At 35.5% G+C, this 27,905-nt stretch overlaps 1 protein-coding gene across 3 annotated transcripts in view; it reads right to left on the minus strand.

The window, feature by feature from the left end:
- LOC148952284 (nociceptin receptor-like) overlaps nt 1-27,905 on the minus strand; it is a 71,735-nt gene that overhangs the window by 30,644 nt on the left and 13,186 nt on the right. The window contains exon 2 of one of the 3 annotated variants that reach the window (XM_089089731.1): nt 25,710-25,791. The exons of 1 other annotated variant lie outside the window; for it this stretch is intronic. In XM_089089731.1, the coding sequence (XP_088945857.1) occupies nt 25,710-25,791 (82 nt within the window). Of the gene's footprint in view, nt 1-25,709; nt 25,824-27,905 lie in introns of those variants that run through there. One more of the 3 variants, XM_089089730.1, reaches the window with a different exon arrangement.

Here is a 27,905-nt window from a genome sequence, read left to right on the forward strand (position 1 = left end):
GGCTCTTTCGAATGGAAATTAAAAGTTCTAGTGCCCTTTTTAATTGACCAAAAAGATTGGAGGACAACTGGTCCCCCTCCCACCCATCTTCTTCCTAAAAGTCGACCGATCAAAATTCTGAGATGACCATTTTGTTCAGCATTGTTTAAAAGCCCAGTAACAATGTTTTTGAGGATAACATAGCCCCCACAGCCCCTGGGGAAAGGTTTTTATGTCAGGAAATTTGCCCATTGCTTATATATAGTATTTCTTATTGGGAAGTATACAGACATTCTCCAAGGGGGGAGAACAATTTTCTGCTGGAGGATTTTCTACGGGGATAATTTTCCATGGGGAGGGAAGTTCCCGGGGGTAAACTTTGCAAGGGAAATTTTACACTGCGGGAATCTGCCAAGATTCTTATAGTGTATTACGGTAATCACCTGGCAAAAAAAAAAAAAAAAAAAAAAAAAAAAAAAAAAAAAAAAAAAAAAAAACTGTCTTCCTACTTTAGTAACTGAAATAAATGAGCACTTGAACAAGGTCTAGACCCTACTCATCCATCCAGTTCCCCAGGACAAAACAGTATAACCAATCCGACAGTCCGAAAATCAACTCCAAAATTGAGCAAAATCAGCATCAATAAGCATACGTCTATGTTCCAAAACCAAGCTATAGCACCTTAAATCTACAAAAACATTATATTCCCAAGGTGATCACCATATATCGGGGCTCGTCAGATGAAAACTCATTGCCTAAATGGGTTTCGGCGCTTAAATTTCATTACTCAGGCAATTGAGCGCGCCATGCCATAATCTGGCATACCCCTATATAGTGCCACCAATTGAATAAACATAAACAAAATCAAAAACATCCAAAAAATAAAAATATATACCCCAGAAATTTTTTTTTTTTTTCAAACATTCTTAACCAACCTTCAAATAACACTGAGAGCCGAACTTCAACCGATTTAAATACAAACAAATAGATAACACTAGTCCTCCACCCGGAACAGTTTCACTTTCACTCAAATTCTAAGAATGAAATTCCGAATATTCCACCATAATCTTTACCACAGGTGTCGCAATCCAACCCTCAACAACCGGGAAGATAAACCATTTCCGTCAACCAGTCACCGTAGAATATCATTCAAGATATCTTGATAACTTTTATTATACTTAAGCAAAAGCTGATTATACTTGAAACAAATATTTTTAAATTGGCAATCAAGTTTATTGGCGTAAAAACCTCTTACAATTAGCTTCTTGCTAAGTAACATACATCTATTTCTAAAAGCGATGTAATTAGTACAAATTCTTGCATATCTAAATAGTTGGGGAAAATACGATGAATATGTTATATTTGAATGAATATTACTTTTTGGAAATAAAAAATTAACTATTTCAAAATTAAAATCGTCTGTTTTATTATATATTTTAAAATTTATTGTATTATTAGGTACCACATTAATCTCTAAATCTAGAAAATGGTCATATTTGCCATTTCCATTACTGGATTCCAGCTTTAACTCTGGTGGATATATTTGAATTGCAATCTCTAAAAAATTTGAAAAATTTATCACCAGAAGGTCATCTAAATATCTTTTATTATTTGAGAGCAAATACTTTATATTACTTTGATTATTTTTATCTTTAGTATAATAATACTCTAGACAATTTAAATATATGTCCTTAAGATCGGGACTGGTATTACCCCTCATCTGTAGTTCCGTCATGTATATTAGTTAGGTAGGTTAAATTTTAGGAACGCATTAAATAAAAAACCGTCTAGAATATCAAAAATAAACTATAGTCTGCAAAGGCTTTAGCTAGTTGTACTATTAAAATAATTAGTTCATCTCGCCTTCTTATTATACGCATCCATTTTTAACAACGGCAAATTAGACAAAAGGAAAGCTTTCTTAATAATCTTTTTTAAATTTATAAATACTAAATTAATGGGTAAATTTGTATATAATGTAGTGAAATCAAACGAGTCCACTCTTTTGGCTGAAAATGAAGCAAGAGAGTCTACTAATTGCTGCGAACTATTAACACTCCAGTATGGATTAAACTTAGAAATTTTTTTAATTCCCGAACAATATGCCTCAAACTTATTTTTGATTTCTCCTAAAATACATGACAAGTCAGTAGCCGCAACTCTGGTCCGGCACCTTGCTGCCCCCGCAATAAAGCGTGGTTTCGGGGGATTTTTATGAAATTTTGCCGTCCAATATAAAAACGGAAAATTTTTATCATTATCATTAACTTTAATATTAATTTTTTTAAAAAGTATATCCTCTATTCCAATCAATAGACTATTATTAACATCTTGAACCTTCTTATATGTATTTGTTGTACTAAGCTCCTTTGTTAAAACATCACAATAAAGCTTCTGACAAATTATTGCAAAATTATTATTTGCTTTATCAATGGGTACAATTACAAAATCCCTCTTTATATTATCAATTGCTTTTTTTTATCTTAGAATTATAAAAAACAACATCATTATCATGCTTATTTGTCCTCTTTTTTATCTTATTTCTAACCTTATTAATAATTAAATTATACCAATTCTGAAAACAATTTTTATTAATTTTCTCTTTTTTGCACCAATTATCAATAAATATGTTGAGATTATTATTTAACCCTCTAAGCAGATTCGAGGGTTTTAGATGATTTGATAGACGGAATTTAGCCCCCATTATCATTATATTCTGCAATTCAATTTGCTTAATTATTGTTAAATCACCTGTAATAATATGTTCGTAAGTTGGATTAACAAACGATAACAATTGGTCACACTTACAAATAGGTTTCCAATTACTATCCGTGTCAAAATTCCTAAGTATTAAATTATAATTAAAAATCATTTGTCCTATCGTTTTTGAAAATTTATATGTTATAATCGGATTATTCTTATACTTCAAATTACTAGGAAGGGCCTGTTTCACATCAGCCTGGTTTAAAATTCCAGGTAAATTTATATCCTCTATTTGTTTACTTATAAAATTTGTAGGAAGATATAATCTATTCTCCTTATTAACAGTCTTATCTGACTTTTTTTCATTTGAATTACCTTTAGTTCTAGCTAGAATACATACTGTATCATAAATCAGTTTAATTTTTGAGTTACATGGTGTTTTATTATTTACATTCCAAAACAATTTTATTAAATTATTTTTTGATAACTTATTTAAACATTTTATTATGCTAGCCATACCATTATACTCAAATAGTTTTCACAAATCCTTCAAATAGATTTCTAAATCTATATTCTTTTTTTTTATTATTTTTCCTATGCCCTCTTGATCGATTTTTACGTTTAACTGGATGATTAAAATAAGGATGGTCCATTAAACCATTTATACAATTAACAACAACATTAGAGATGTCTCCATATTTAGCCACTCGATCATTCAACCCGAACGGATAAGCAGTACCGAGGGTATGGATCCAATAGTCTTCACGTTTACGTAAATTTATATTTTTCTCTTCTTTAGTTATATTACTTAATTCCAAATTTTCTAAAATCGTAATGGTTAAATCAGTTAAAGCACAGGTACCATTATTACAATGTTGTACTAGATTGCTATTCGTTTTTGTACCCTTTTTTGTGCCCCGAAAATCTCTCATATATGTTATTAATGCTTTCCCCCACATATTGTAAGCCACAAATTTTACACTCCAACAAATAAATGATATTATTTGTTTTACAATTTACCCTACCCCTAAACAAACAATGAAACTTGTTATTATATAAAGTGATTTGTACCATAGCCCTAGGGGTTAAATAGTCTCGGCAGATAAAACAACGACCAGTACACCCACAAATATCCGGTAGACCGATTTTAATATTACTAGCATTCGAATTTATAATTAATAACAAGGTAAAAAACCAAAAACAACAAACACAACAAAATCCAAATCATATCCAAAAATCAAGCGTATTTCCATTAACCATAACACCAAAAAACAACCCAAAAACAAAAATAAAATTACTTCCCAGAACAATTATCCGTCTCAGGTTAAAACCTGGATCAAGGTTAAGGTCTGTCGGGGAAAATTTTTTTTAAACAATTCCTCCACCAGCACTAGATCCAACCTGAAATCATATAGTGTATTACGGTAATCATCTGGCAAAAAAAAAAAAAAAAAAAAAAAAAAAAAAAAAAAAAAAACTTCGGTCAGCATTAGATGTCCTATCAAAATATATTTTGAGAACAAAATGCATCAGTGATTATTATTATTATTGTAATTATGTTCAATAAAAATGTTTCTAAATCAATGGTATTTTTTTCTTTCTATAGTAGAATATCGTTTATTTTTTTTAGAGTTGAAAAAATTCTAGTTAGTCTTTATTATATTTTGAGCCAGTTGGGAATCTAAAAAATGAGTAGATGCGGGACAGAGTAAATCTGTAGTAACCTGACGATTATGGAAAAACGTGTGAATATTGGGGGGGATTTTATAGAGCTATCTGTTCAAAGAAAGATATTTTTTGTCGGGGAATGCTTGTCGATATAATGAAAACTGATTCTCCATCATTAGACTATTGTATGAAGCTTCTACGTCGTGGTCCAAATGCATTTACACAATTTATTGATATATTGATCACAACACGGCAAAATGATATTGTGGATATGCTTTTAAACATTAGTTTAGAAATTTAGGACTTTTTTTCATGAGAAAGATGGTGCTCAAGGATGATTTACTCCTCTCTCTCTCTCTCAGACAATTTTTGTTGTTGCTAGCTCAGTTTCATTGTGGCAGTGAGAGTGTCAACACATGACAAAATGTGCCATACATGTCTGTTAAGTATGTACACACTGGGCAGCTGATCATCAAGTGAGAATTGTACAATGATTGATGAGTATGATGAAAAGTGTAGATTATGCAAGCCGTGTAAACTGCAGAGAGGGTATGCAGTAAAAACTAAAGGTTGTATTTCATGTCTTGAAGAGGTGTGTGAAACTCATTCTAGAGGTCATCTATGCTCCAATTGCCATTATGATAAATGTAATCAGTGGGGGAATACATATCCCGGTATGATTGGAAAGAATCCTAACCGTGATTTTATTTTATTGCTACGAGATTGGTATCGTCGTGGTTTTAAATTTTTCTGGGAGGAGGAACCGGGTCAACAATTCAACTGTTGGAACCACAAAAGAATATGGTTTCTACGTCATCGTTGTGAAGACAACGGGTCTTATGATTATAAGCCCACTGATTTTTATTTGGCTGTGATGGAAAGTGATTCGACACTTGAGGACACTGTTTATGAAATTGCTTCAAATAAGCAAATTGAAACATGTGAATTCTATAGAATGAATGAAAATAGTATCATTGACTATACAAAGAGATATGACAAGAGTGAAGTCACACTCTACTGTAGGAAATGTGACCCTGAAATTGTAGTAAATCAGGATCAGTACACTCTGAATTCAGATAATCTACCTGCACTAGTTGTTGTCGACAAATACCTAGTAGTGGATGAAATCTAAAGAGTAGAAAAGTCGTTTTTTAATTTATATACATTTTTCTTACTAAACAATTTAACATATATTATTAGAACGTTTTATTATTAGGACACTAAAATACATATTAAATACAATTGTAAGTATATTATACACTAGAAAGTCGTTAAATTGACGTAAGTCAACGTAGATGTTGAGAAACTGCTTGTAGGTGTATTCACGACATCTGAACATGAAAAAGAGTAGTGCATGAAAGCCACTTGTCTTAATCGTTAAATCCTGTACTCTTCGTTGATTTTGAATAATGGTTTTCCCACTACTTTCAATAAAGTTGCTGATGTATGGAGCGTAGAATTTATACGATAGGTCAAGAGGATCAGAAAATTCAATGTTCTTCGCTGTTTGAAAGATGCATAGACAATGGCCCTTCGTCAAGGTCAATGGACTGCTACTAATAATGATTAGGGTATTTTTAACACTTGGAATTTTTTCAATGAAGTCCAAAGTTATGCAATAGGACTTCTACTGGGACATGTATGGATCCATACTAAATACATTGATTATTTGGTTTATGTTCATGGTGCTAGGTCTAGTAGAACACTGCCGTCGGATGTGATTTCCCAATAGGTTTCAAATTGACTCAGTGATATTAGCGTGATACTTTTATTCAGAGCAGTGGCAAATGTACAATCTAAATGAGCATTCCCTGTACGTACTATGCTCATATCCTGTGTCCCGGAGAAATCCAAAACAATAACCCCATGATTTTTTGAAAATATCGAATTAGTTAGTCCATTTTTCAAATAGTTGACTCATGATTTAGGGATTACAAGGTCAACTCGTACAGAGTTCTCTAGGATTTCTTGTCAAATGATAGAGTGTACAGTGGAATACCATTCGCTTTGCACACAAGGCTAGATAGACCGAAAAAATTAAAATCATGGGGGGATCCAACGGCACTGCCACTCTTCACAAAGGTCAAAGCCAATTTTGATGGGATTTCTCCATTGATTAATGATGAATTGCTATAGCTACGAGAGCCAGTGGCACTATGACGTTGATTGGTGATTGTATGGGGGACAAGAAGTTTAATGGTGTTCCCATTGGCTTTTAGCTTTTCCACTGCCAATGCAACACAGCTCATAACCCGTTGTTTTCGGACGTGGAGAATTGCCTATGTGATAATGACACTTGCATCAGGTGCTGCAGGAAGTATTTTTCTCAAAATGAAATTCGATGGGGCCATCTGTAACTTTATGTCAATCTTGACATTGGGGGGCAGCCATTGGGATATATTGAATATCTCATGATTCCCACACCTGATCGATATTTATAGCCCAATGATTGTCCTCTCAACTCCTTGTATGCCTTTGGTGTCATCATCATAAATGGTATGTAGCTTGCATAGTTTGATAAATTATTGCTAGTGCTCACCAAAGTACCATTAATAAATACATTAATTTGTTTGAATAGGTTTTTTAGAATACAGTTCTCATAGGAGAGACCATCACCAGCATTTGGAGTTGTATTATCTGACTTTTTCTTCACCACAACATTTAAATCAATAAATGTTGACCACAAATCAATGAAATAGTCTTCATTGGAAAATATTTGAAAGTGTATATTCTCCGAGAGGGGTTGTTGGTGGTGAAATTGTTCATAGTAGCAATAATTGACACTGACATCAACATTTTCATCATTTAATAGTTTCAATGAAGAACTAATTGATGGATATGATTCCTTGTGGGGGAGATAAGTCATCTTAAGAGACGAACTCCTTCGTTGATCTACCAATCTTTTTCTTTTTCTTCTTCTTCTGCTTATTGGTCTTCCTTGTTTTATTCCTCAAAGTCCTTGTTGAGGTCTTTTGCTTCCTACCTGGATGATTACGGATAAGTCGATGACACTAACATATTCTTTTTAGCCCCTTCACGATACGTTAAAAATTTTATTGATCAAAAGTAGCTCCTGCTTAATGTAAAAAGTTTTCCTTAAAATTTTCATTGAAACTTTAGCCTAGCCCCCAGTCCTGTCAGGTTGATGTAACAAAAATCGATGAAGCAGGCACAACATATTTTCTGGCAAGGGGTAGTGCAGAACGAACTAGCCTAGCAATCCAGCTATCAAGACCATAGCCAGACATTGTAGTACGCCCCTTGTAGTAGTCCAGTCCATTGCCTATTTGACGTGGACTCAAAGCACCAACATAACAGTCGATATCGGGACAGACAAATGGAATCCTCCTATTGTTCATTTTAGGTGATTGTGCTCTCGTTGACAATGGGTCGAAAATGACACGTAATCCCTGCTAAGCCTTTTGTTATTGCTAGAAGATCACCCAATTCACTTCTTATTGTTAACCGGAAGAGCTCCAAAAACGAAATTTTTACAGGACCATACTGAAGATGCTGTATATTATAGTGTTAAACAAGTTCATGAGTTGTTTTTCGTTCAAGAACATGTAGGAGGGGGATATTTGAATTACCGACTCTCGCCGTTTCAACAAAGGATACATAGAAAAATTAGCAAGAGTCCGAGGCGAAACCAGGTGGATAATCAGCAAAAATAACTTGATCCATCCTGTAAACGGTGCCAGCATTTTTCCCATTGATCATATTATGTTTAAAGCAAAGAATGTCTCTCAGATTATCATTAAGAATAATTGTTTCAGTGTCAACAGTTGAGCTAATGTAAATCCTATCATGTTCCAATGAATAATTAAAATGGAATTTACCATTTCTGCGATACGAAATTTTTCTAATGACTGTTTACGAAATATCTCAAATCGTCCCAAAGTCAATTTATTTTTTAATTTTACAGGAAAGTGTTAGGTAGGCTTAAGTTCTTCAGAAAGTTCTGAGTTGATTTAGCCCAACCCGGTTCTTGCCCAGACAAGTGGTCTAGCATACATGCTATGAACTCACCCCTTTTTCGGGATTTCAGTGGTATATTCGAAAATACAGTCGACAAGACCCACTTCATATGCACTGTAAAATTTGATGGTGGGGGAGAGTTTTGTCCAAAAATCAATTGTCATATTCAAGTCGTTGTAGAGAGGATCGGAAACGTTGGACATGAATGTTACATAGAAATCATGGGGCATTGTCAATATCTTCAACGCCGATCCAAGAATCAAAATCAGAGTTGTATCCTACCCAGCGAACAAGTATCTGTTTCTTACCCCTGTGATTACGTGTCTTTAATATCTTTTCAATTTAATAGATTTCACTAGCATTATTAACTTTTTGCGATTCATAGTCATAAAAGCCGCCGAGAATCTCTCCATCTTTGGTATCGAGCAGGCGATAAGTCATGGGTTCAGTGTTTAAAATTTTTATCCCTTCAAACAGTTCGGTGGACCACAAGTAATACCCCGTTTCAAAAACATTAGTTGTTCTATTAATTCGAACATTATCACCAACATTGAATTTATTTTTCATCTTGACAGTCGTTTCATTAGAATATTGTTTAAGAAAGGTGTCAATTGTATCATGATCAGAATGATGAACTTCCGTTGGCGTAGAGTTGAACAATGTTCGATGAGGTCGTTGACTATGAATCAATATGATTTTAACGAGATTATGAATATGAGTTGGTTTATTTTTCAGTGAGCAATTTCTCAAAATTAATATTCAAACAATTTGGATGAGTAACTCGGCGATGTCAGCCTTTATAGGACTGTGGTTATGATGGACCAGTATACACTATTTTTTTATTACTTTTTCAACATTATGATTAAAATATTATCTACCACTATCAGTGTGAGTTTTTTTATACGAATCCTGTTCGAGAATACTTTCAATGGCCTGAGCAACTTCAACACCTCTCTTTGATCGCAATGGAATTGCATATGCATAGCGACTAAAAACACTGATTGCAAGTAGAATGTACTTGTACGGTGTATTGTGACGTCTTTGAAGCTCATCTAGAGTCAGGAGATCTGCTTGCATTATATGCAATGGGTAAAAGGCTTTAGTGTTTCGATATTGATTGGCACGAAGTCTATGATTTCTGTGTAGAGTGTAACTGGATTCATTTTGTAGATAGTCTTGTACGCTTTTAGCGTGAACATCAGTGACCTTGGAAAGAGTGGTGGGGGAACTTAAACTCCCCGCCTCACCAATATTTTCATAAACACATTTCAGAACTTCAACCATTTTGAACGTAAACACGTTGTGTACCGTCCGCTGCCCTTTTGTAGACTAGTTGTTGGTTGTGGTTATGTTTGTAATGTTGACGTTGAAGTACTACGACTCCGATCTTGTCGAGATACAAGCTGTATGCTCTTATCTAATACAATGGAATTAAAATCTTCTTCTTCTTCATATTTTAATGGTGTCAATGGTTTTGATGATGATGATACTTTTTCATTTAATTTTTTTAGAGCATTCCTACTTCTAGTCAGAATGTTGTGGAATTCTCTTTTGTCTAGATAGTTGTATATATGAGTGTCAAATGATAATAGTCCTTTACGATTTGTAACCGTGTCATAGATTAAATCAAGTAGATTATAGCTCTTGCCCTGAATTATAATATCTTCCCCATTGCTCTCAACTTGAATATGATCTTGACCACTTTCCAAGAGATAGGTTAGGAGTCGTGTACTTTGTTCACGATATGAGTGGGGCATTAGATGTCCAATTTTATATACTAGCGATTAAAAGTCATCCTTCTTTAATTGCGTTCCAGCAGCAGCAGCAGATTTTTGAGAAGATGTTTCTTTTTCGGAGTCAGCAGCAGCAGCAGTGGGATTCGACTGATAGTGTTTGTCCACTCTGTGAAGTGTATCTTGAAGTAAAATCAGTTTTTTATCATCCTCAATTGTCTTGTTGTCAAGGAATTTACTCAGATTGTCCTCAAAGTGTTCCACTGGCGAGAGAGGGAGTTCTATTGGAGTCAATTTATATGGTTTTGCCATTCTCACGAGAGAAAACTGTTTACAAATCTTGCAATTATTGACAGTAAAAGTATGAAAAAGCTACCGTCCGCCTGAAGAAGTCTTTTCTTTTTAAAATTATCTACTTTCTTTTTAGAGGCCAATGTACGTACAATGGAACGAAGTTGCTTTGCCTGTTTCTTAACTAAATATGACAGTTGAACATTATACTCGATCAAATTTAAACAAATTTCGGATATTAGATTAATGAAATCACTGTCAATACCGTGTTTGAGTATTGCTTTCCTAAGCGGAGGTTTTAAAGTGCTTAGAACTGAAAACAAATGTCTATTTTCATGTAGTTTCTTCAGTGTCAGGATAGCGACTAATAGGTCTTTTAGCGTTCACGGGGAGATATACTGTAATTTCATTGTCGAAAATATCTGTGACTACACGCAGATCCTGGGGTGTATTTGGTTAAGATCCAATAGGATATAACCGTGGGGTTTATTAGTTGCCTGATTGTTTGCTGAGAGCAGAAATTTGGGGGCATCTGGATAGATTTGTTTATTGAGGGTTATTAGCGAGCTAGAATCACGAACAACTCTGTAGATGATAAAGTGGGTGCAGTTCAAAGCAAGTGTTCGCATACATTTGCTCTGATGAAAGAGATTGTGTAGAACCAGAGTAACGGAAATCTGTTCATGATGAGAGCTAACAGTGAACAATTGCAACATTTCCTGGGACGATTATTCAACCTATTCGGATAGATTATCAATAATCAACCAGTAGTTTGCTTCGGTAATGCGAACAACGCCGGGCTCTTGCATGAATTGTACCGACTCCGTTTACGTGGGGGCTGACCTCGCTTTTATTTTACCATAGATCCAAAGCCAAATATGATAACAATAGCATATTTTTTTCGGTTTTCACGCGAACATTTTGTTACAATTCTTAATTATTTTAGTTAAGAGTGTTGTTTTGTCCGACATTGACGGCCCACACAGAAACGATCTGAATGGTGTTTTAAATTGATACATGTTCCCTTGAACAGTTCACCTGGACAACTAACTGTAGACCATAATTGTCTAATGACTAAATAATTTCCCTGCTACTCTGTTCAAGAAAAAGAAGAAGACGAATGAAGAATCATATTTTTTTTTATTATATGCATAAAAAAAGTAACAATACATTGAAAAAAGCACATTAAACATGAAAAAATACACTTTTTTTTAATTTGTTTATAAAGAAAAATACAACATTTATATAGGCACACAGAAAAAAAACACTTAAATAAATACACTTTTTTTTTATTTATAGAGAAAAAATACAACATTAGATTAAAGTACTTGAAAAAAAACATCACTTTTTTTTTAATGAAACATTTACAAAAAGAAAATCTGCTCTAAGTAAAAAAAAAAGATAACTTTGATAGTGGCGGTGCGCCCCCCGCTGGCGCCCCCCCCCCCCCCAAGGCCTCCCCCCCCCCCCCCAAGGCCGCGAGCCCCCGCCCCCCCCCCTCCCAAAGGTTTTAGGAAATAATTTACAGGACTTTATTCAAACCGAGACTTTCCCTATGGCTAACACATTCGGCCCGGTCTGAATGTTAAATAGTGACCAAGGGGGAGGGTGGTCACACCGTCTTGACAAACAGACCTTGTCGGAGATGGTACTCATGGCAATATTTTCTACATTTACAGTAAAGTTTCTGTAGTTGAGAGAACGAATTGCCAGAAATTTGGCTCGTGGAATTGTATTTTCAACAATACAATTCCTATAAATGTACATGTCGAAATTCTTATCCACATAGCGCGTGGGTACTCCTTTGCAACGTTTCTTGATTTCCTCGTCATGTGTCTGTATAAAGTACACCTTCGGATTTACAAACATACCACGGGAAATCATGTCGCTTCCCGTTTCTGATTTAAAAAATAAAAACTGATTGTGGGCCCGACGTTTCACAAGCTCTGAGTAAAGACTAGTCCAATTGGTGTAGTCCATCCGTGAACTGATAATTTCACTGTGTGCAAAATCATCAATTAGATTTGAGGTTTTTTCTTTTAAGAGTAGAGAATCCACTTCCCCGTAGCAGACCTCTACTTGCCCCTTTTCTGGCCACTGTACCCTAGCCAAATTGTAGTAGAATTCCAACCAAAGCCTTTTAGAGATCTCCAAGATCGCACTGACTGCAGCAATATTTTTATTCAGTACAATGAGTTTTTTTTTCCTATTCAATAGTACCATGTCTGGGCCAATGATCGCAAAGGAAGTGTAAGTTGGGTGGGCAATGATTTGAGCATAATTTTTAAGGTTGGCTATAAAATCACAGTGAGTCTTATAGCAAACACTCTCACAAATTTTGCCAAAAGGCAGATTCAAAATTAGCTTAAACATATTTTGTGCAGACGCTCTTTGTGCTTCAGATCATATCTGCACAAAATTATCAAAAAATGTTTTTAAAGCGGAGTTTTGGATAAACTGAAGCGCTCTGTGAACCTTTGTGACGTTGAAACTGTTGTTGCACATCCATTTTAAAGCTACATGATGTACAACTATATTTTTTTCGGCAGAAAGTTTTTGTTTTGAAGGTGTCCAATGCAATCCGTCCACCTCGACTAAACGCCTATTGCGAGGGCTCAAAGAGTCCTTAGTCACAGGTCTATTGATACACGGGAAAACAAAATCCTTTACTGAATCGTGAAGCTCGACTGGTATCTCTCCATCAATTTCAAATAACCATCCAACCGGTCCATTCTCCTCAACACTGTCGTCGTCAATGTTGGGGAAATGGAGAGCTTGAGGTTCATTGAGCCATTTATAGTCATCGCAAGGTAGCACATAATGGGACATGGCCGAGGGGTAGAGAGAATTCATATCAAGGAAAACTGCATCCGATTTTGTCCCCGTCTTCTCTCCTGTTGGATCAGTTTCCAAGATATGATCCCCATGAAAAACAAATCACCCCCTTATTGACCTTTCAATGAACAAATTCTTATCAGTGTCTTTAATTAGCCTAATTTTGTCCCCACTAATTTTCAGGATAAGGTCCATCACTAGAGGAGGAGATGAAAAATAATAGTCCAAATCAAGATTGAATTTCTCATAGATTTTGTCCGTATTTTTACACATAATGTCTAACAGGGTTAACACGTCACTCTACAAATACAGCTTGCAGTAGTCAAACCCGTTTTTACACTCTCCCTCTGCCCAAAATTTTTTAGCAAAACTGTATTCCTTGGGGGTGCACCTACGGTCATGTAGACTGTCGTAAAACGATTCAATCGAAGGAATAGTTTCCTCGGCGAATCTTGACATGGAACAATAATAGTCATAAGGATATATGCCCTTGACCGTCAACAAATCATATAAATCATTTGGAAATTGTTGCTTGAGAAGGGGGAAAGCGTTGCAGCCGTCATCGGTTTTCTGCACCTGAATTCATTCAGTCAATGATTTAGGAAAATAACTATATGAATTTAGAAAGCGAATTTTCTTCGTGTACTCAACGTCGGCTTCAACAAATTTCCAATTAAATTCCAAACCAAGAAACTTTTCCGATGACTTAGGTATGATTTTGTAGGAAAAGCTTTCTATCACTCATGCATCATCATCAACTGTTCCATTTCTTTGAAGATGCGCCAATGTTGGTAGCATATACTTCAGATCGTAGTTAGAGTTATGTATAAAAACCGGAAGAAAACGTTGCTGTTTAATTTTTAAACTACATGAATTGTGAGCCCACCCCCGAAAGTTACTTTTTCCCGATGAATTGGGGTCAATAAGGTGATTAGGATCCTGGACCGCGTCTTTTGGGGCAAGAGCACCTCTAGAAACCCAGCAAATCGCCCCCTTTTCTAACGCCAGTTGCTCTTTATCTGGCAATGTCATCGGGTAATTGGTGTGACGCAATCGTTAAATTGCGCCGTTTGCTGTTTTTATTAAAGATATCAATAGCTTTTCCATGCTGTCCTCCTCATCCATAGCAAAAAAACTCATCCAATTGCATTTTATTGTTGGAATCACGACTGGCATGTGCGTAAGAAGACGCAACTAGTTTGTGTTCCTTGACTATATTTGGCCTTGATGAGTCTGATACCTCAAACAGTCTTGTTTCACAATCCAAGCACACTTTATCAACTTGTAGCAGGGAATTTTGGAAATTTTTAAATTGTAAAGTGTCTTTGCCTTCTGCTGGCATTTCAATTCGTTGATTCCCATGGATTTTGCAATTCCTCATGTGATCTGAGAACATTTGTTCATTTCGAAATGGGGAAAGGCACATGGGGCAAAAGAAATGTTCCCCTTTCTTCATGCATTAGGATAAGAGTCGAATTATTGCTGTAACTGGGAAAAAAATGGCCATAGGAATTTAAATCTCTTGGAGGTTTGTAAATAACCCAAACCCAATTTTTAACAATTTCCACCATCCGTGTCCCCACTGAATACAAAACTCCTTTTTTATTTGTTTTTTTCCCCATCTACAAATTCAGTGTCATACTGGAGAAAAACCACCCCCACCCCAAGATTTTCATTTGCTTTATCGAATATTCTTATTTATTTCAAGGACACCGCATACATCCCTTCTAAAAAGTAAAAAATTAATTTATGGAAAATCTCTTCGCCGTTACGTGCAAGTTCGTAGAGATTTTTTACTGACTAATCTTTGTTTAATGTTTTATGGCCTGCTGCTAAAAACGCATACTTAAAGCATTGCAGCCCCGTTTGAAATCTGAAACCCTGAACCCCTCCTGTAGCCGTCAAATCTGGGTTGCATTTTATTTTGTTACCCCCCGCCCCTCTTAAAATAAAGTTTTTTTTAAATATACGTAGATTCAGATCTATGTATTCAATGTATAAAATTTTGGACCCACTTCCCCTCTCATTAAACGTGTCCAAAGTCGAAATTAGTTTATTTATCCAGTTAAAAAAGTTGTCTTCAAATTCATTTAGACCTGGGTAAAAAGTCTGGTTACCAGTTGAAAAATGAAAATAAAAAATATCCCCAGATGTCCCCTTTTGTAAATAAACGTTTTGATTCACCGATGCTTTAACCTCTCCTTGACCCCCCCATTTCTGAATCTGAATCTCAATTTTTGCTCGAATTCCGTCGATATAGCAATGGAGAATATTCACAGGGTCTGTTAAAATAATGTTCCCGTCAACCGCGTTTTCCTCGGGAGGGTTAAAATCTACCCTGTATGTTTGCAAGTGACCTAGAGCAGACTCTAACAAATAAAATTCACGTAGTTCCAGGGACATAGCACTATTTTCATGTCCTGCACCTATTTGTACAGGATCCAGTTCACTAAAAGTAGAGTTATCGTTAAAAGTTTCTTTGGAAGAATGAGAGTATACAATTTTTATAAGCCTATCCATTTCATCTGCTTTAAAATGAAAATCAAGAGGGATATAGATTAGTGTACTTTCATAAACATCATCTTCCAATGGGGGGCTACAATTAAAAATGATACCTTGAAGTCCTGGGCCTGGGAAAGTAGAAGTTTTCACAGCTTCCCCCTGAAACTAGAAAGTGAATGGATTAAGTTTTTTTTTTCTTTGACGAAAGTTTTATCACAATTATAATACACTTTTCTTTTTTTTGCTTATAGCATTATTAATTAAACAAATGCATAATAGATTAAAAATTTTTGCTTATAGCATTATTTACAAAACAATGCATAATAAATTACAAATTTTGTTAATAGCACACGCACACATGCGCACACACTCACACACACACTCACACTTACACACACACACACTCACACACGCACACGTTCACACACACGCGCACACACACACACACACACGTACACACATTCACACACACACACACACACATTTACACATGCGCACACACTCATACATACACACACACACACACATGCTCACACACCCACACCTGCACACACACTCACACAGTTACACGCTGAAATATTCTTACAGGTTGAAATTGCGTTTCTAAGCCCTTAGCCTATATCCTATTAGCCTATAACGTGCTGCTGAAACAGCGTCACATAGAAATGCGCTGTGGAAACAATTTATGCGATTTTTCCTGTGTTAATATTATATCTGCTGGATTAATATTCCACCTTTCCCGATGGGTTATTTTGATAATAGGATTAAATAGGCGCGAAGCTAAGTGCAAAAACATATCTTAGTTTAAGAACGCTTGTTCAACGATCAACTGTGAAATAGTGATTTGTTTAAAGAAATAATTGGATTTTTGCATTATAAAACATCTTGCTTAAAAGAGAAATTATAGGTAAGGTTTTATAGAAAAGTATGATAAGCTATTTGCTAGTTCTGTGTTATAACCGCTCTTTTATATACTGATAATTTGGTTAATGGTAATGAAATAGCATTATTATAGAATAGTTTAGAAACAAATTTAAGTTTTACTCATCGAAAGTTCTGCGCTTGAGAAAATTTGCCTTATTTTTGAAAATACGGAAAGAAAAAAATTATGTATATACTTACAAATTCTGACTGCGCTTGTACACCTGAAGTCCCTGGCAAAGCATGAAGGGGGTCAACCTCACGATCTTGAGTAGACTGGGCAGAGGCATTATGAGAAGCCGCCCACTCTCTTTTCAATTTCCTCCCAGGTTGCGTAGAGGTTTGCACAGAGCTAACACTGGCGTGAGAGGCTCCTGGCATTAAAAGTTGCGTGGTCATTGGCTGGTCCAGAGCATGTATAATTTAACCAGCATATTTGATGATGGAGGGCCTTGCAGCTTGCATCAATGTGGCTTCGTTCCATCTTGGTTTCTTTTCCGGAGGGGGGTAATTGCAAGAATCTTCCTCCACCTTAAAAAAGAAGAAAAATTTAATAATGTAATAATAAGCCCTCTTTTAAAGATAAATTGTCCTCGACCCCCATGTAACTATACCCCCTTTAACTGAACCCTTGTGCAACTCAACCTTCCCTTTTAAGCACTCTCTGAAAGTTCCAACTTAATACACAAATTCCTTAATGAAGAAATAGTTTGTTTTTTCATCTTACAATGAACATGCTAGAATTGATACATTGACCCCTTCCCTGTCTTAAATTTTTATAAAAGCCACTTAATCATCTGTTAAACCCTTTTTGCTTTCATCAAATACCTCTTGTTTAATTTGGCCATATAAAGAAACTCCTGAATCGCTCATGCAAGAATCATTTATTTAACTTTGAAAGTTTCAACTTAATACAAAAATTACTTAATGAAGACACAATGGGTTTTTTTTCATGTTTCAATGAGCTCGCTAGATTTTACACATTGACCCCTTCCCTGTATTAAATTTTCATAAAAGCCACTTAATGATCTGTTAAACCCTTTTTACTGTCATCAAATACGTCTCTTTTAATTTTGACATAAAAGGAAACTCTTGAATCGCGCATACAAGAATAATTTATTTAAATCTGAAAGTTCAAACTTAATACACAAATTCCTTAATGAAGAAATAATTTGTTTTTTTTCACCTTACAATTAACGTGCTAGAATTGATACATTGACCCCTTTCCTGTCTTAAATTTTTATAACAGCCACTTAATCATCTGTTAAACCCTTTTTACTTTCATCAAATACGTCTCGTTTAATTTGGCCATAAAAGGAAACTCTTGAATCGCACATACAAGAATCATTTATTTAACAGAAATCCACGCTTTTGAATACCCACCAAATAAAGATAAAAACACACAGAATGTGGCATTGTTCCATCTTGCCCCCCCCCCCCCTATCAATTCTGAGTTTTGGCTAGAATTAGACATAGCCCGTTTTAATCACCAAGCTTTTTGTTTTCAGATACGTTGTAGTTTGGTTCCAAAAAGGACCCTTTTCTGTAATTATAAACATATATGCTTTTAATCTCTATGATAGCAAGAGCCTGTGAAATTTGAGTCCCAAAACTGTCACTCTCTGTGTAACACGCAAGCTTTTCATTCAAACCGGAAAAATACAGCATGTTTGGAAAAAGGTTGTTTTTCTGAATGATAAAGAACTGTTTTTTCAAAACAATTAAAACTTGTAAACATAGCTGTGGAGGAGAGATTTTATTTACATAATAGAAAAAAGCGTGCTTTGCCGTTTCTATCGAATATACGCATCATATTTTAAGCTTTGTTTTGTCGGAGGGGAGGGGGGCTAAGTCCCCCTGAAATTTGAATTTACTAGTAAAACGATTTTTTTTTTTTGGAAATAAAGAATGAAAGTGTACTCACATTGAAAATAGAAATATCCATTGTTTTCAAAGTTAATAATATGTAGTGTACTATAATCAATGTGTTAAAACATAATGAAGATTAAATTCCAAAGCATGAACATTTTACACGAGGTTTCAATGACGAATTGTTAAGCAATTCTCTATGATTGGCTGCCTAAAAAACAGGTGTTAGCTCGAAAAAAAAACCCAGTCTGGTTGAAAAAAAAATTGGAGTTTAAACAAATTTGTGCGGGGAATCCCCCATTCATACTGCTATCTTTTTTGCAATGTTTAGGAAAAAACCAAACCTGACTATACCCATCAAACCAGACTATACCCATCAAACCAGACTATACCCACCAAACCAGATTATACCCACCAAACCAGATCCATAGGTACATGCACTGGAAAGGTGCCATGGAATAGATTATACCCACCAAACCAGATCCATAGGTACATACACTGGAAAGGTGCCATGGAATGTAAAGTGGGACAAATAACACAGGATGGAACATAGAGTAAGCAAAGTATAACCTTGATTACTACTGTTACATCCCGAAGAGTGGTTAAATTTATTCTATCACTAATCCTCCGTTCTCTTGTGTCCCTAATTAATTGCGCACTAAAGGAGGGTTTCTTTCCTTCCATTCTCCAAGTAGCCCGTGGTACTCCTGTCGATAAGGATGGTGAGGCTAATAATTTTAGGAACTGTACGCTGATTTCGGTTCTTCCTGTGTTATTATATGTTTTAGAGAAGTGTTTTGCTACCCGTTTATGCGCATATTTAAAGCTCATAGACGGTTCATTCGCCGCATTTCCGTTCTTCCTGTGTTATTGTATGTTTTAGAGAAGTGTTTTGCTGCCCGTCTATACGCATATTAGAGCACATATACGGTTCATTCGCCGCATTTCGGTTCTTCCTGTGTTATTGTAAGTTTTAGAGAAGTGTTTTGCTGCCCGTCTATGCGCATATTTAGAGCACAAAGACTGTTCATTCGGCGTATTTCAGTTCTTCCTGTGTTATTGTATGTTTTAGAGAAGTGTTTTGCTGCCCGTCTATACGCATATTAGAGCACATAGACGGTTCATTCGCCGCATTTCGGTTCTTCTTGTGTTATTGTAAGTTTTAGAGAAGTGTTTTGCTGCCCGTCTATGCGCATATTTAGAGCACAAAGACCGTTCATTCGGCGTATTTCAGTTCTTCCTGTGTTATTATGTGTTTTAGAGAAGTGATTTGCTGCTCGTCGATGCGCCTATTTACAGCGTCGTAATGTCTTAAATCCCACCCAATTTGGATTTCAGCTCGGTTACACAACGGAACAAGTTATTGCCTATTTAACTATCATAGTCAATAAGGCACTGGCCCAAGGATACAGGGCTTGAGAAATATTAAGTTTAATTAAAATTTTTGACAGGGTAAACCATGATTCACTGCTTATGATGTGTAAGTCTTACGGTATAAGAAATGCTGGACTTAGCTTTATGAGTACATTTATATCAGGATGGCTACAGTATTTTTAGACGGATTCAAAGCAATCATCAAGTTTACCCAGTGCTTGCGGAGTACCACAAGGCTTTGTTCTTGGACCGTTATTATTTTTAGTTTTTAAAAATGACCTAAGCTAAACTATGTCAAATCTAAAAAATAAGTTCAATGATTTATTCCCTGGTCCCCAATAAGTGACAGTACCGACTTTTGCTGATGACACGTCCCTTGTCTGTCTCGCAAGAACAGAGAAAAGATTGATTGAATTAAGTAAAAAGTCGGTAGATGGGGCTTCAATTTGGATACATGTAAACAAGCTTCAAGTTTACCCTGCCTGAAGTAGTTTTGTTTTATTCTCAAGAACAGCTACTCATTTTTAGCTAGATTGGTGAGATTGAAAGGAGTCATGTGTCAAGCATCTAGGTAATACACTAGATTAAACTTTGTGGTTCAGGAGCCATGTTGAGAACATATTAACGATATTATCACTGAACACAGGAATACTTGGAAAACTCAAACATTTTTTCCCACATTGCATTCTAAGGTTGATGCTTTTTTCATAAGACATCCATATATTTCATACTGTTCTTTGGTATGGTTTGGAACATTTCCGTCACTAGCGAATCCAATTCTATTCTTCCAAAATAATTCGATCCGTTTACTTTGCAATAAATCTTCAAGTGATTTTGTGAGATTGGAATATAGAAGGCTAAAAATTTCACCGGCGACTGGCTTACAGGATTCTTCTCACCTACTCTTTTTATCTTTATATATATTATGCTTCTCAGGCATGTTTAAGGTTGGCACAGTCATCTTACTTTTGCGAGGAACGAGCTATCAGATCCAAATGCTACCGCTGCAAGGTCTAAGTTTCCCTTTATTTATGGAGGAATACAACTATTGAACAGTAGTGATAACACCATTAATAAAATAAAAGGTTTGAAGAATTTAGAAATAAAGTTAAGGAAGAAATGTATTCTAATTATAGATTTTAATTTACCGGAGTCTCTTTTCTTTTCAATGGTTGTTTCAGGTGCATGAAGGAGTGTAGTGGAATATTTGGGTTGTTATTTTTTATTATTAATTTAAAAAACTTTTTCCACAAAATAAGTTTTTCAAAGGAAAGTAAAGAACTCCGTTAAACAAAAAATTAGCAAAAATAAAATCAAATAATCTACCAAGCGTGAAGCTACCACAAATCAGCATCGACAAATATATGAAACCCAAAACGAACAGAAATTACAATAAATAACAGAGTCAAACTCAAAACGAGCAGAAATTAACATAAGTTGGGCTCAAAAACCTATGCCTTCCCAAGGCCAGAACATAATTTGCACTTTACGGAAAAAAATATAAATGTTTATTACTTTTATAACTTTAATAAGTCAAATAATATTAACATTTTGGATTAATAAATATCAGTATATGTATATTAAACTGACAGTGCACATTCATTTGTATTTTTTTTTCAGTGAAGTGCAAATTATGTTCCGGTCTTGGGAACGCATAGGGGTTTTGAGCCCAACTTATGTTAATTTCCGCTCGTTTTGAGTTTGACTCGGTTATTAATTCGTTTTTCTAAGAATTTATAATTTGGCCTGCTATATGTATGTTGGAGAAAAATTTTCAGCAATTTGTAACAACATACACTCTCTTAAAAATCTGGACACAAATAGCAGCGTTTAATTTGGTTTCATACCTCCTCTAGTTGACCTGAAATGGAAAACTTGAAATGGAAATTTTACCTTTGTCAAACATCTAATACTTTGAATATTGCACTCGATTCCCTAATTAACAATTTAAAGAATGATCTGACAATGTTAAACTCAACTTAAGCATACCCAAAAGCAGTTTCATGTTATTTTCTTTTTTTGAAAATACACCCGCTATCAATATATACCTTTGCATACCAAATTTAAACATAGTTAAACTGCTCGATGTGCAATTGGGCAACGACCCTAAATAGAACTCCCACATTTCCCATTTATTTAAATATAGTATTTGTCTTTTTAAATCTTTCCCTCTTCTCAAATGGTTCTCCCTATCAATCCAAAACCTTAAAATAATTTATTGTTCTTATATAAGACCCTGTCTGGAATATGCTTGTCCTGTCTGGCACCCTGGGTTGACCAAAGACCAATGTTCTAAAATTGAAAGAATTCAAAAAAGAGCAAAAAAAGTTATTCTGGGGACGGCCTATATAACATACGATGAAGGTTTGGCTAGACTTGAACTTGTTACATTGGAATCACGACGTCACATCCTCTCCGTGGACTTCGATCAAAAGTACCTTAGTTCTGATGATTATCGATATCGTCTTCCTATCTTTCACCGAAATCCTTCTATTCTTCCTAGTAAAAGATTCAATGTCTTCTGACCTCAAAAGCTTACTCTGAACCTGCGCTTTAAGATGTTAACTAAGAAACGCAAAAATTCTTTTGTCTTTTATTCTGTTTCCCATTTTAATAATTTATATAAATTTTGCTTTATTTTTATCCCCTGCTATCTGTTTTACTATTGATTCAATTTTTCTTGTTTTATATGTATCTCCTAACATCCGTTTTAATTTTGCAAGTACGGTATGCTTATACTATTCTTTGTGCCATTTTAACCAATGAATCTGTTCCTATTCTATTCTATTGATACCATTCGCAAAAAAACCTGTTTACTTTCTTTGATAGCTTGGATGCAGTTACGCTATTTTGATTTGGTTAAATTTTAAGAGAAGAAGTAGCCACAAAAGTTTGAACATGATACCCTCAGTCGTACTTTGGATACAGCTGAGATACCTCATTTGGAATAAGCATTAACACAGTGCATTTCGATTTAATCTTATGGCGACATTTAGTTTTTAAACATTAAGTCAAATGGGAGGGTGGGCGTTGGAGGGGGATTAGTTTCCCTTCAATCACTTTCGACTATTAAAAAGGGCATCAGGCCTTTCTATTTTCAATCGAATGAGCCCTTTTCGAAATTCCTACGACAACTCCTTCGATACAAAGTGCCCTTGTTTAAACAACAAAAACAACAAAAAAATAATACATTATGCCCACATCGATCTTTACTATAAAAATGTCACTTTCGACTATTAAAAAGGGCACTAGACCTTTCGATTTCCAATCGAATGTGCCCTTTTTGAGTTTCTACGACAACACTTCCTATAAATACCTTATATGCCTCCAGGGCATAAATTACAACCCTTACCCTAAGGGCTGTGAGGGTGGTTGTCATCCTCTAAGACATAATTTCCAGATCTTTCAACTACGTTGAACAAAATGGCTATCTCAAAATTTTCATTGGATGTGTCTGGGAACATGGTGGGCGTGAGAGGGGCGTTAGTCTTTCTCCAACCCCTTGCAACTATTAAAAAGGCACTAGCCCTTTCAATTTCCAATCAAATGAGCCGTTTTGAAGTTTCTACGACAACTCTTTCGAAAAAACCTTATATGCCCCCAGGGCATAACTTATAACCCCCGCCCTGAGGGCTGGAAGGGGGTGGGTTGTCATCCTCAAAGACCTAATTTCCAGAATTTTCTACTACGTTGAACAAAATGGCTATCTGAAAATTTTGATTGGATGTGTTTGGGGGAATTGTGGGCGTGAGAGGGGGGCTAGTTACCCTCCAATCACTTTCGACTATTAAAAAGAGCAGTAGCCCTCTCAATTTTCGATTGAATGAGCCCCTTTTGAAGTTTTTACGACAACTCTATCATCAAAAACCTTATATGCCCCCAAGGCATAACTTACAACCTTTGCCCTGGGGACTCTGAGGGGTTTGTCAACCTTTAAATGCATAATTTCCAGAATTTTCAACTACGTTGAACAAAATGGCTATCTCTAAACTTTGATTGAATGCGTTTGGCGAAATGGTGGGCGTGAGAGGGGGGGGGGGTAATTACTCTCCAGTCACTTTCTACTGTTAAAAAGGGCAATTTCCAATCAAATAAGCCCCTTTTGAAAATTCTACAAAAACTTTCTATATAAACCTTATATTCCCCCAGGGCATAACTTACAACCCTTGCACTGAGGGCTCTGATGGGGCTTTCATCTTAAGACCTAATTTCCAGAACTTTTGAATAGGTTGAACAAAATGGATATCTCAAAATTTTGATTAGATGTTTTTGGTGAAATGGTGGGCGTGAGAGGGTGGTTAGTTGCCCTCCAATCACTTTTGACTATTAAAAGGGCACTAGCCCTTTCAATTTTCAATTGAAGAGCCCTTTTTTTATGTTTTTACCACATTGCTTTCTATAAAAACCTTACATGCTCCCAGGGCACAACTTACAACCCTTGCCCTGAGGGTTGTGGGGGGATGGGTTATCATCCTTAAAGATCTAATTTCCAAAACTTTCAACTATGTTGAATAAAAAGGCTATCTAAAAATTTTGATTGGATGTGTTTGGGGAAAAGGTGGTCGTGAGAGGGGGGTTGGTTGCCATTAAATCACTTTCGACTATTAAAAAGGACACTAGCCCTTTGAATTTCCAGTCGAATGAGCCCTTTTTCAAGTTTCTATGACAAAGCTTTCAATAAAAAAACATTACATGCCCTCAGGGTATAACTTATAACCCTTGCCCTGAAAACTCTGGGAGGATTGTCCTGCTCAAAGGTATAATTTCCTGAACTTTAAACTGAGTGGAACAAAATGGCTATCTAAAAATTTTGATTGGATCTTTTTGGGGAAATGGTGGGCATGGAAGGGATGTTAGTTGCCTTCCAATCACTTTCGACTATTATAAAGGGCAATAGCCATTTCAATTTCCAACTGAATTAGCCTTTTTTGAAGTTTCTGCGACAATACGTTCTAGAAAAACTTTATATGCCCCTAGGGCATAACTTACAACCCTTGCCCTGAGGGCTGTGGGGGAGTGTCCTCCTCAAAAACACAATTTATATGTGGAAATCCACAACATAGAACAAAATGGCTATCTAAAAATTTTGATTGGATGTGTTTGTGGAAAATGCGGGCTAGAGAGGGGGGCTAGTTGCCCTCAAATCACTTTCGACTATTAAAAAGAACACTAGACCTTCGAATTTCCAAGTTTTTACGACAAAGATTTCAATAAAAACTTATATGCCCCCAGGGCATAATTTAGAACCCTTGCCCTGAAGACGGTGGTAGGGAGTGTCCTGTTCAAAGGTATAATTTCTTGAACTTTAACTGCGTGGAACAAAATGGCTATCTCAAAATTTTGATTCGATGTGTTTGGGGAAATGGTGGGCGTGAAAGGGGTGTTAGTTGCCTCCCTATTACTGTCGACTATTAACGACAACGACAAAGCGTTCTATAAAAACCTTATATGCCCCGAGGGCATAACTTATAACCCTTGTCCTGAGGGATGTGAGGGGGTTGCCATCCTCAAAGACCTAATTTACAGAGCTTAAAACTACGTTGAATAAAATGGATATCTCAAAATTTTGATTGGATATTTTTGCTAAACGATTTAGTGAATCGGCATATGGATCAAGTTATGTTAAAAACTAGACTACATCATTGACTTCTGTCGTCAACACAACGAAAAGTAGCCCATTCGTAAGCAACCAAAAGTACTAAAGGATTACCAAGCTTTTTATTTATCACGGACTTGCCCTAGATTTCATCATTATTATTTCAGATAAAAAGCCAATGAGGTTATTAGCAAGCAATTTGATTGCAGTAGAAAGAAAAGCGCACCAATCAATTAAAAAACAAAACAAAAAAAACATACCTCTAAGGGAGTATAATTTTGTTGCAAGCTACATAGGTCGTCAATTGATATATTCTCAAATTGGCTATAAGTCTCCACCGGACTGTAATGAATAGGCATGTAACTAACAAGCATTTTCTGAAAGTTATTTAGGCAAAGTGAAAGCAATTTTGTCAGGAGCCTTATGTTTTTAGCTAATTACTAAGAACATTATTTACACTCTGATAAGCGATGTAATATTCCCGGAAGTTATACATTGCGTGGAATTCCCAACTCATGAGGCTTATTCTAATTTTGCATTTTAGTACGCAGAAAACAATCAAAGAAGCCTCCTGGTAAAGTTTGAATATAAATCTGATGGTTGAGGGCATTGGATTTAAAAAAGAAAATGGGCTTAGTCTCAAAATGTGAGCAAAGTCCATTTCTTCACCAAACAAATCGCGGAATAGACTATATGAAATTCGTTCAGAAAATATAGCTGCTATATAATTTATATTAAGTTTAAAGTAGCGTTAAAGGGTCTTAAAAGCGAATCTTTGCTCATTTTAAGATAGAAAAAATTAATTTTTCCTAACTGAAATTAGATATTGAATTTGAAAACGAACAGAAATTATTTGTAAGTGAAGGGACTACCGACACAGAGTGTTATAAAAAAATTTGTAACAGAAAATATATAGAGGCTTAAATTTTCGTCCAATTGGTCTGTGCAAGGGCATCAATTCTTGAAAAATTGACGAAAAAATTTAAAATTTAGCTTAAAGAACAGAAGATTGACGCGGTGGTAGCCACCCCATATTGTATACTAATTTTCTATTCCTTTTTAGTTTGAGTGTCGCTTTACTTGTATTTGAAAAAAAAAACTGTGTTTAATTTGTATTTGGTTTTAATGTCATATCCAGAGTACGCTACTACACATTATGGGGACGCTGCCCCTATCAACCCACTTTAAATTCTGAATAGCTATGTTCGAGAATAATGGATCAGTCAGGTATATTTGCTTTACACGATAAAATACAAGTTCCATTGACGCTACAGTTCAATCTTTTTCACAGTTCTTGTTATTTAAAAATTAATGCTTCCATTAAGAACATTGTTTCCCAAATAATAGGGGACATTTCATCCCCCTACTTATCAATCTTCCACATTAGTTCGAAATGTCTTCCTCCAAATAATGAGAGGTCAAATAGGTGCCGATCTAGAGTAAAAGCCTCTTCTGGGATGGTGAAAAGGACACTTGAAATGGGGAACAGGATAAAATTTCCAACGTGACAAACCAATTTTTGACTTAAAATGCTCTTCGTACGTTTTGGCAAACCTATCGATAACGAGCAGCATAAAATTGAATCATCGCTGCAATGGGTATGACGGCCTGGTAGATTCAATGTTAAGGTTTCCATGTAAAAGCAACGGATTAAGTAAAATTGGTTTGGGGGAGGAAAGAGAGAACAATCCTACGGTAGATCTTCCTTGAAAATGCTCTGATATCATGAGGGCTACGGCTACACCCTCTATATTTACTCTCACGGAAAGTTTGTGAACTTAGGCCTAAAATGCCTTTTTCAAGTCCATGGGCATTCCCCCGCCCATAAAAAGATCCAACAACCCTTGCCTGATAGTTAAAAGAGAATTATGTTTGCTTGTATTTTTAGAGAGAATGCATCATGAAGTGGCATATGTCCTTTGAAACTGGGAAGTTGGGGTATTTGATTGTTAGTAGTCATAAGTCAATCGACTGTCTTAGAATTGCTGCTCAATGGTATTTTACCCATACTTAGGCCAAAATCGTTTTCATTTTTTCTTGTTGTGGCTGAAATTGGCATAAATAGATTTCCTGTGGCTCAATGTTTTTTAATACTAAATAAGGGTAGTAGATTGTTTTTTTTTTATTAGAGTTTGTCTTCTGCTGGTATTCTAATGTAATTGATTCGGTACGACGAATATAAACAAGATAAAAAAAAAATTAAAAAAATCACAGCAACGTGACCATCGTTGGTGACAAAAAGAAGATTGAACATTTTCATATAGATAGGAACTCGAAACCTCCGCCAGAGGGCTCTTTGACAAGCTGAATGTCATAATGCGAAGTTATTTTTACTAATAACTTTTTACATGTAGATTTAAAATTAATAAATTTGTATATTGGCAATCAGCATAAAAAGTAGATTTTCTATATGCATTTTAATTTCAACAGATTACAGTTGCTATTTGGACACTTAA

The sequence above is a fragment of the Artemia sp. Qi Xiang Cuo genome, chromosome 5, assembly GCF_049724085.1.
Source record: "Artemia sp. Qi Xiang Cuo chromosome 5, ASM4972408v1, whole genome shotgun sequence".
NCBI classification, from domain to species: domain Eukaryota; kingdom Metazoa; phylum Arthropoda; class Branchiopoda; order Anostraca; family Artemiidae; genus Artemia; species Artemia sp. Qi Xiang Cuo.